General features: G+C 39.1%; 1 protein-coding gene across 3 annotated transcripts; it reads left to right on the forward strand.

Annotated features, from left to right (window-relative positions):
• The first annotated feature begins 252 nt into the window (after nt 1–252).
• Nucleotides 253–9,302, forward strand: LOC123963869 (excitatory amino acid transporter 3-like). 3 transcript variants are annotated; one of them, XM_046040950.1, is made up of 15 exons: nt 253–300; nt 461–604; nt 2,047–2,187; nt 4,479–4,517; nt 5,206–5,298; nt 5,648–5,759; nt 6,063–6,105; nt 6,198–6,278; nt 6,391–6,578; nt 6,928–7,035; nt 7,290–7,412; nt 7,554–7,745; nt 7,878–8,012; nt 8,541–8,657; nt 8,926–9,302. In XM_046040950.1, exons 2-15 carry the CDS (start codon nt 472–474, stop codon nt 9,191–9,193), a joined length of 1,773 nt encoding a protein of 590 aa, XP_045896906.1. In that variant the 5' UTR covers nt 253–300; nt 461–471; the 3' UTR covers nt 9,194–9,302. The 3 variants fall into 3 exon arrangements, with proteins under 3 accessions (XP_045896906.1, XP_045896909.1, XP_045896908.1); XM_046040953.1 differs by lacking the exon at nt 7,554–7,745; XM_046040952.1 differs by lacking the exon at nt 4,479–4,517.
• The last annotated feature ends 330 nt before the right edge of the window (nt 9,303–9,632 follow it).

Below are 9,632 nucleotides of genomic sequence, written 5' to 3' on the forward strand. Positions count from 1 at the left end.
TGTAACTTCCTAAAGCACTAACACATGCATAAGATTTTCTCAAATATGTCTGTAATTGTTCAGACACAAGAATCAGGACTCTAATAATAATAATAATATATTAAAAATAAAGTAAATAAAACAGTAAAAGTGTCTGTTTATGTGTGTAAAAAAAATTTAATTTAATAAAAAAAATTTAAATTCTCATCATATTTGTACAATCATATATCATATAACAATATCGTTTAAAATCGGTTTTAAACCAAAACAAGAGCAAAACAGAGACTGACTGATGCTACTGAGCTCTCTTCATATATTCTGGTGAGTTGGCTACTTTATCAAATTAACCTGTTTATCTGAGTAATAAATGCCATAAAAGTCTATTATTCAAATAGTGAATTAGAAGTAGCCAGTATAAGTATAAAACGTATTTGTTAAGTATGTCGATACAGCTGGTTAATGTCACTTTGTTTTCTTTTAGCCAACTACACGATGGAGAATAACGTTGCTGAGGAGCATAATGTCACTTCCAGCACTGGATGCCCTTACAACATGAAGAAATGCTGCGATGGTTACATTCAGCATAATACATATCTGGCTTCAAGTCTGATAGCTGTTGGGCTGGGCAAGTGATTTCTTTTTACCTATTGTATGTTAGAAGTTACGTCCTAATTACACCAAAAATCCACTGTCACAATATCCTGCACTGACTAAAACTAGAAAGAGAGAAATGCTGTTCTGGGAACATGTTTGAAATCTAATAAAAATAACACAATCTGTTGCCTGGCCTACCAAACCATCCATTCATTCTGCAAAAGTAATTGAAAATTGCGCCGTCGCTACTGTTGCACCAAATTCTGTGACCCATCAGTTTTCGTGCCCTGACGTTTTTATCATACTATCACATAAGCATACTTTTGATTGCAACTGTGTTTTGATTGCAACGTTGTGCCTGTATACAAGTAGCGCCTTTATTCCTGTTTAACTAGTGTGCTGGCAACATGTTCGGGTAGTCACATGACAGTACAACAGGGTGTGCTTTTCATCATTTCATAATTAATAAATATATGGGACTATTCTATGACATAAGGTAAAGTCTCTTGTACACCATGTCTTAAAGCCATTAGGCTATGTGTAGGATTTTATGTATTTCTTTGGTGCCATCCAGTGGTAGTATCAATAATAACACTGTGGCTGACTGCAATGTACAGTAACAGTCTAAATGTATTTTAAGCACATAAGGATTCACATTGCACAACTTCAAGACAGAATTGGTCTATAGCAGTAGTCGGCAATAGGCGGCCTGCGAGCCAGAACCGGCCGCCAGCAATAATATCTGGGGCATGTCATATCTGGTAAAGAAATAGATCTCAGGCATGACAGCTACAGTTACTCACACTTCCTCTTAAGTGATTGTGCCTTCAAAATAAAAGTGTGAGAACATTCTTTGCAGCAATGCTTTATGTTGAGTTCATTGAGAGCTTTTACTTTAAAGAGTTCTCTGAAGGACATTCAAAAGAGACTGGCTTGCTTTACACACCTCTGAAAAAGTGTCCTTATAATCAATTTGTTTAACAAGGGAGAAAAAAATATCCACAGTTATTTCGAATGATCGTACAACCTTCCTAACGTTAGTCACACACAGTACCGACTGTGCTAAACATGCACACAAGTAATCTAGCCTATACAAAATAATTTGACTTTGTTCTGGCCCACTATGTAACGGCTTGAAAAAAATGTGGCCCGATGCCAGACTTATTTGCCGACTCCTGGTCTATAGCAAATACAGTAACAGTTAACATGGAAGCAAAGAAAAAAAGTAATAGATTGTTTAGACTATATATTATTATGTGACATCTGTTTGATGTGCATGTAGCCTAATTATTAAAGAGCCACGCTTTAGCGTAAAAATGGCATTTGGTGTATTGGTCAGTGTGCTCAATGAATTTCCAGTACACAACTTATAGTTGGCTAAAATTATGAAAACCCTTTCCCAGAAAATGTTTGAGTTTTAGCATTGTTTTACCTCTAACACATCCCTTTTCTTTCTTTGTTAATGTCTTACAGGTGTTTCCCTGGGCTTGATTCTCAAAATTTTTGTCCCTTTGTCTGAATTTGACGAACTCCACGTGGGCTTTCCGGGAGAAATGCTCATGCGGATGCTTCAGCTGGTCTCAATTCCTCTCATCGCCACAAATGTGATAAGAAGTAAGCCACAGGAACATTTCTCACATTGTTAACTGTTACATTAGGATACATATTATACACACAGCATTTAAAAGGAACATGATGGTGGTTTGGCAAGTTTAAGCTTATTAAACCTAAATAGAGGGTGTAAATTCAAAAAATGCCCTTTGGAATGTTCTGGATGTATTACAGTTTTAAATAACTGTTCTATACATACACTGCTCAAAATAATTAAGGAAACACTTAAATTACACATCAAATCCCGATGATCCTGATGAACAGAATAATTGGAAGTTCAAAATCTTTACTGTAGATTGTATAATTAGTTGAGAACAAAATGACATAACAAAGGTAATTGGAAACCAAAATCAGCAACTGACTGAGGACTGTATTCAAAATCACGCCGAAAATACACAGTAAAAAATTTTAATCATAGGCTGATCCAACTTGCATGCATTTCATTAAGGCAACTCATAATGTGAGTCAGTATTGTATATGGGCCCCATCTGCCTGTATGCACTCCTTCAGCATCTGGGCTTCTGAGATGGCAGATGGTGTCCTGGGGGATCTCCACCCAGACCTGGATCAGGGCATCAGTCTCTGGCACTACTTGGTGGTCTCGGGCGCACCGAAAGATAACGTCTCAGAGGTTCTCAATTGGATTCAGGTCTAAGGAACATGAGGGGCAGTCAATGGCATCAATGACTTCATCATCCAGGTACTGCCTACAAACTCTGGCCTGGGCTGGGCATTGTCCTGCACCAGGAGGAACCCAGGACCACTGTACCAGCATGAGGTCTGACAATGGCTCTGAGGATTTCATCCCTAACAGCAGTTGGATTACTGTTAGCTAGCATGTGGAGGTCTGTGCGACCCTCTAAGGATATGCCTCCCCAGAGCATCACTGACCCACCACTAAAGCGATCATGCTGGATAATGTTGCAGGCAGCGTAACATTCACCAATGTCTGGCGAATGTCAGTCGAACTGCATAGTGCTGGGCTATGAGCACAGATCTCACTAGATGACCTGTGCAACCTGAGTGGGCTGCAGGTACCGCCTCATGCTGCCAGTAGTGACAAGGACACCAGCAAAACGCAAAACTAAAGAACAATTTGTCAGGAAGGTTAAGGAGAGAGCAACTGTCTGTGGCTACTACCTGAAAAATCATTCCATTTTGGGTCTGTTGCCTCTCCAGTGCACATGTTAGCACTTTCATTTCCACCAAAATAAGTGACAGTGATTCACAATCGCTTATGCTTCCTAATTGGACAGGATTTATATCCCTGAAGTTTACTTGACTTGATGTTATACTGTGATGATTAAGTCTTAATTTTTTTGAGCAGTGTAGATATGAAAAACATATTTATTTATATTATTTTATTTATCTTATATGTTACCATATTTTAATATAGGCTACATTTAATTATTTGTTAAGTTCTGTGTGTGCAAAACATTTTCAAAGCCTTCTTTTATGCCACATGGTGCTACGTGGTCTCTTCTTTATCTATCTTTATCTTATCTATCTATCTTTAACTGAGACTACATACCTATCCCTTTTTAGTGTTACATATCTTAGAATACTTCAGGGTTATGTTTCAGGTTTTTCAGAAAGACAAATGAAAGAAACCTTCTATGGTAAAATATGGAACATTGCCAGGCCGAGGCAAGTGGAACAGAGGCTAAATTATAAAGTGGGTGAAACTTAAGCTCTCTGTTAGCTGTTGCACACATCAGGAGAGACTTGATTTGAACAATTTTTGATGTGTGATACATTGTGTGAGAATGTGAAAAGTCATTTGGCGATTAGACTCCATCGTGATGAAAGGGGGTAGAGCAGCAGATGTATAGAAATCCCCCAATGCAGTCTAGACACTGGTGGTGGTGAGATGAAGGATGAAGAAGATGCTGAAGACCTCAATGGGAAGAGCTGAACAGGGACTAGATCCAATGGGCAGGAGGTGAATGGGGTGTGGGAGGGCTGCAGCCGTACTGAATGATAGCTGTCAGCAGAGGAGAGAGCATATTTAAAGTGTGGTCTTGACTTCCTGATTTGCTGAGCTGATCGTGGTGGAACCTGAGTGGAAAACCATGAGGGGACGCCCATGGTCAGCTGTTCGGGCAGAAAAAGTGAACGAGAAAGAGGGAGAGTGTTAGCTTCCACTGAAAAGGATTCAGGTGCCGACACAAAATGGTTATGGGAACACAGGAAGAATTTATTAACGTGCACAGGGAAAGCCAAAGGGTTGGGGAGGTAGCGGGGAATTCCAGGCATGGAGAGAATCTGACGACGGTGTTTCTGGACTCTGTCAGGGCGGACAGACAGGCTTGCGGGCAAAGAGCAGACAGGAGGTGAATCACTGGGCAGGCAGGCAGGCGGCAAGACTAAGAACACAAGGAAGGGAGGAGAGGGCGAAGCCAAACCATAACAGAGAGAGAGTTGTGAATAAGTGACGCATAAGGACAGTCTTCCTGGTTGAACTTGCGCTGAGCTTAATATGTACAACAACATGTTTGACAGCTTGTTGACTGGTACAGCACTGTTTGATACACACTGTGACTTTCAATAAACGCCCCTGGCTGACGGGAGGCTCATAAAGATTCAAAGCCAACGGATTTTACAGAGTTATTATATGGCATAGATGCCCAGTAGAATAGCTGTTTATTTTGTGCAGCATAGATGATGGTTATAGATTGGTTGTCATGTTACTGGTATAAAAATAATCATAAAGTAAGCTATTCTTTCATGGGATTAATACCTAATTTAACATCAACTATGAATATGCATTTACTAAAGTCACGTTTTAAATTTCAAACAAGTAGTAATTTAATAATACAGTATTTGACTCCATTGCCTCGCAGTTTAGCAATGACATCTGGTATATCTTGAAATGATCAATTACGGTCTCAAACAACACGCCTAAACTTACTTATTTACTTTATTATTCCTGAGATGTAACTGTGCTCCCCTAACCTTCCGTTGCCCTTGTGTAACACTCATATATGACCTGTCTGACCCTCCAACCTTTGTTTTTTTAAGGTATTTCTGCTCTAAACATTGAAACTTGCAGAAGAATCTCATTACGTGCAGCAGCATACTTTCTTATAACCACTCTTCTGGCTGTGAGTACAGGTAAGATAAACACTGCACATATGCTTTCATTAGGAAAGGTGCGCTTGACCACAAATTACCTGAGGCATTTTAATGTTTCAAGTCACCTTTTTCCCGCACGCGTAAATGTGCAATTTAAAACTCACTCCTTTGTCACAATTTTAACCAAGCTATCAGGTAAAAAATATACTTAATTCTTCAATGGTCATTGTCAAAAATGTGTTGATCGTGTTTTAAGCATATTAGACCTTTGTCACAGCAAACAATTTCACTTATCATAGCAGGAAAACAGGTGAGGTGTTATCAATACCTCAGTGAGCCAACAAGTACAAAATTGGACAACTAAGTGGATTTGGATTATTTGTTGTAGGGTTACTACTGGTAATGTTGATCAATCCAGGAGTGGCTAAAGCTGTTGAAAAGGATGAGACAGATGATGAGGAGTCCTTCGACACTCTCAGCTCCCTGCTGGATCTAGTAAGGTGAGAAGAAAGTGTATATTCTTACATCATCTCTGGTTTCTCTGCATACTCAGTTCTGCAAGGTTTTTAGGTCAGTCAATGCCATTTCAGAGATATCAAGAACATCCAAGTAGATATTTCAAATCACTTATATTCCTTCCTCCATTTATGTTTGTCTTAAGCAGAAATAATGCTGTATATCAGGTGTTCTACAATGTTATGCAAAACTCTTATGCAAATGTCACATCATGCCCTTGATGAGGCTGCATTTCTTGTGTAGTTTACAAGCTCACTGATGGTGTGCCTTTTGTTTATTGTTGATAGGAACATAGTCCCACAAAATCTGATTCAGGCTTGCTTCGAACAGGTATGTTTTTCATTAAGGCATATTATAGATTATACTGCTCATTTCTTCTCTTTCCATGTAATGTTTATCATGTGAACACATGTTTTTTTTAGTACAAGACCGAGAGGGTGGAGTTTGAAACTGACACAGAGGGGCACGAGGAAGAGCATGAACTACAGTCTAGCCTGGAAACAGTAAATACTTTCCCCTTGTCACTAAGAAGATTATGTTGTGAAGTTTCTATTTGCAGTGATGATCTTTGATACATGAGGTCGCTTTCGCACCATTAATGAGTTTATGGTCTAGTTCCAGAACTCGTCAGAAGTGCAAATGGTGGGCCGCTATGTTACAGGAGCCAACACAGTCGGAGTGATTGTCTGGTGTTTCTTTTTTGGCATAACCCTCAACATAATGGGAAAAGAAGGGAAAGTCCTTGTAGAGGTCCTCACTGTCTTCAACGATGCCACAAAATGTGTGGTCAACTTGATACTATGGTAAAGTGAAACAAGATACTATAAAGTATATCATTCTCTTTTTCCATATTTAATACATTTTGAAACATATCCCTCATTTGGAAGTGAGAGTGTAGTACTCACAGCATTGCCATTAGAAATAGTAATATTGTATTTCAGACAAAACATAGCAGTATCTTTCACTGTTAAATGTTGTGTTCTAAAGGGGTTTCAGAGAGAGTTTTGGTGCCCAACAATGTGTATTCATAATTACATTTAATTTCCAATAATTTCCTTCATTCTCTGAAATTAAATGTAAGAGAAGCCTGACTGGTTTCTTTTGGACTTACATATTTCCTTCATTTGTTTAATTGTATGGTTTTCTCTCCAGGTACTTGCCATTTGGAGTGGTGTTCCTGATTGCAAGCCATATTGTTGAGATTGAAAACTGGGAATCTGTCTACAGCCTCGGAAAGTTTGTGGTCGTGGTTGTTGCTGGGTATGTTCGCCTTCGCTGTTTTAGCACTTGGGTTTAGTTAAGTAAATTTGACCTTCTGAGCAACTAGTGATAACCCATTTAGTGTGAGTGTATTTAGCTACTCATGAATTTAACTTGTTAAGAGAAGTGTTGTGTTACTTCTTTCAAAAGTTACATAGTTGTAACTTTACTTGTTTTAAGTCTCCGACCTAGCAGCTACACAGTGAATGCAAACTCTTGCCGCTTACTGATTGTGCATTTATTGTTTGTTTCAGGCTTACAATCCATGGAACAATAACTCTGCCACTGCTTTATTTCCTGTGTGTGAGACGCAACCCCTACGCTGTTATTAAGGTTTCTATTCCTGCTTTAATGACTGCACTGGCCATCTCGTCCAGGTAGGATGATATAACAGAGAACTGTGAGTTCATGGCGTGTTTGGCACCACTGCTTATTTGTACATTCATAATCAGAGCTGCCTGATTTTTTTTCGTCATATAAGCAGAACACTAAAAAAGGATTCAATTTGTTTCCCTAAGCTCTGCCACTATGCCATTAACGTTAAAATGTTGTGAGCAACTCTACATCGACAAAAGAATCACTTCTTTCATGCTGCCCATTGGGACCAACTTGAACAAGGACGGAACTGCCCTTTACGAAGTGGTCGCAGCAATTTTCATTGCCCAGCTCAACCACATCACTCTGGACTTCAGCCAATTAATTATCATTTTGTAAGCCACTCTTCCTGTTAGTTAGTTTTGATACTGGTTAAACGTGTATAATATGAAACCTTTGAGAGGGAGTGACTTTAAAAATGCGTGGTACACTTTTATATTACTTAAGAATCTGTGTTTGATCTGCAGTATGACTTCAGCTGTCGCCAGCATAGGAGCAGCAGGGATCCCATCTACAGGAGCAGTGAACACTCTCTTAGTTTTGACAGCTATTGGGTTACCTGCAAGGGTGGCCTCCATTTTGGTGGCTGTAGAATGGCTCCTGTAAGTTGAATCTGTTGTTCATAACTAGAAATTGATACAAAATGTCTAATGGATGGATTAGTAAAGCTGCCTTTTCTGCCTCTGGATTGGTTTACACCAGCAATTTATCCACCCTGACCTCTATTATCTAGTTTCAAACTAGATGTTTACTTAATCAGGTTTCACCATTAAAGCTTAAGAAATGTCTGAGCAAGAGTTAAATAATGTACAAATTAGTTTCAAGGAAATACCTGAAGCACCGTCCAATCAAAAGCAGTCACTGTCACTTTAGCGCCACAGACTGCAACTTTCAAATATAACAGTTTAAGAATGCCAAGCGATATAGTAAACTTAATAGCCAATCCGTAGTAAATGTATGTGTAACTTTTTTTTCTTTTCACTGTCTATGTATGCACGTGGTTCATAGTGCATGCAGGTTAGGTTAACAAAACATTAGATGTGCAAAGAGTTCAAACAAACAAAGTCACTGTAAAGCAGCATACAGTATATCTTCTGCTTTCATTGTCTGATGTTGTTTGTGTCTTTCAGAGACCACTTCAACACGCTTGTCAATGTCCTTGGTAACTGCATTGGCTTGGTAATTGTTCACGAACTGTCAAAAAAAGACCTCGATGTAAGGGAGGAGCAGGGACAGGAAATGACAAGGTACAATCTAGAAGGTCTCAGTGTCAATTCATCTTCATTTTAAGCCAGTACGTTCACAGAACCTGTAAAGGCATTTTTCAGTCTGACGCAAATGATTATTCCAAAGAGAAATAAGTCACCTTAGCAGCACAGTAATGTAGCAGACATCTCCCTAAAATAATCAAATATGCTGATCTTAGTTACATCTACATGTGATTCAAAGATGGGACACACGCCTTTTCCCAGTTTTTGCTCACACTAATGACCTTGTTGTGCTTTGCCTGGCTAGGATGCATGGCAGTGATAGTGATAGCCAGGTCTCTGATGATGACACCCTGCCTGAAAACCTAATCCCACCCAAAGAATGTGATGCAGAGGAGCCCACTCAGCGCGTGGATCAGTCCAGTGAGATCCGGCACATCACACCAGAACAGCTGTACAACCAAGAGAGTGATGACAAGGAGCCCGCTCAGCGCGAGGACCAGTCCAGCGATATCTGTCACATCACACCAGAATATCTGTCATCCCAAGACAGCGATGACTATGAGAATGTGTAATGTCATCTGACAATAAACTGGGATTCAAATGTATTAATGTTTATAATGTACGCATTTAAAATACGCATAAATAATTATTATTAAAAGAAGTCCGGCCAAGAACCTTTAATGCATCTCTCCCCTCCCATGTTTCCTATCTTTTCTCTACTGTATAATTGCTGGAATGTCCCTGACAATACCGTTTTAAATTGCAGCTGCAGTGTTAAATTGTTTGTTTCTTTTACTCAAATTATTCCCAGCAACAAAAATAATGTTTTCTCCAACATCTTACATGTTGTTTGTATTACTGAAGGATAATTAGCAGAGAGGGAAGCTGATATTCCAAACAACAGAAACTGTTCAGAAGGCTAATAAAATAAAAACAGCAGATAAAAAGAGTAGAAAATAAGAAAGCAGCAGACTAACAGAGATTGTCTTACGTATTTTATCCCATTGCAAA

This window comes from Micropterus dolomieu, linkage group LG23 (assembly GCF_021292245.1).
Source record: "Micropterus dolomieu isolate WLL.071019.BEF.003 ecotype Adirondacks linkage group LG23, ASM2129224v1, whole genome shotgun sequence".
NCBI lineage: Eukaryota > Metazoa > Chordata > Actinopteri > Centrarchiformes > Centrarchidae > Micropterus > Micropterus dolomieu.

Bases quoted from the DNA above. Each gene is read 5' to 3' on its own strand.
- LOC123963869 (XM_046040950.1), top strand. From the start codon at position 472: ATGGAGAATAACGTTGCTGAGGAGCATAATGTCACTTCCAGCACTGGA. The intron at 605-2,046 runs GCAAGTGATTTC...AATGTCTTACAG, and splicing joins TCTGATAGCTGTTGGGCTGG to GTGTTTCCCTGGGCTTGATT. The intron at 6,106-6,197 runs GTATGTTTTTCA...TGTTTTTTTTAG, and splicing joins TTCAGGCTTGCTTCGAACAG to TACAAGACCGAGAGGGTGGA.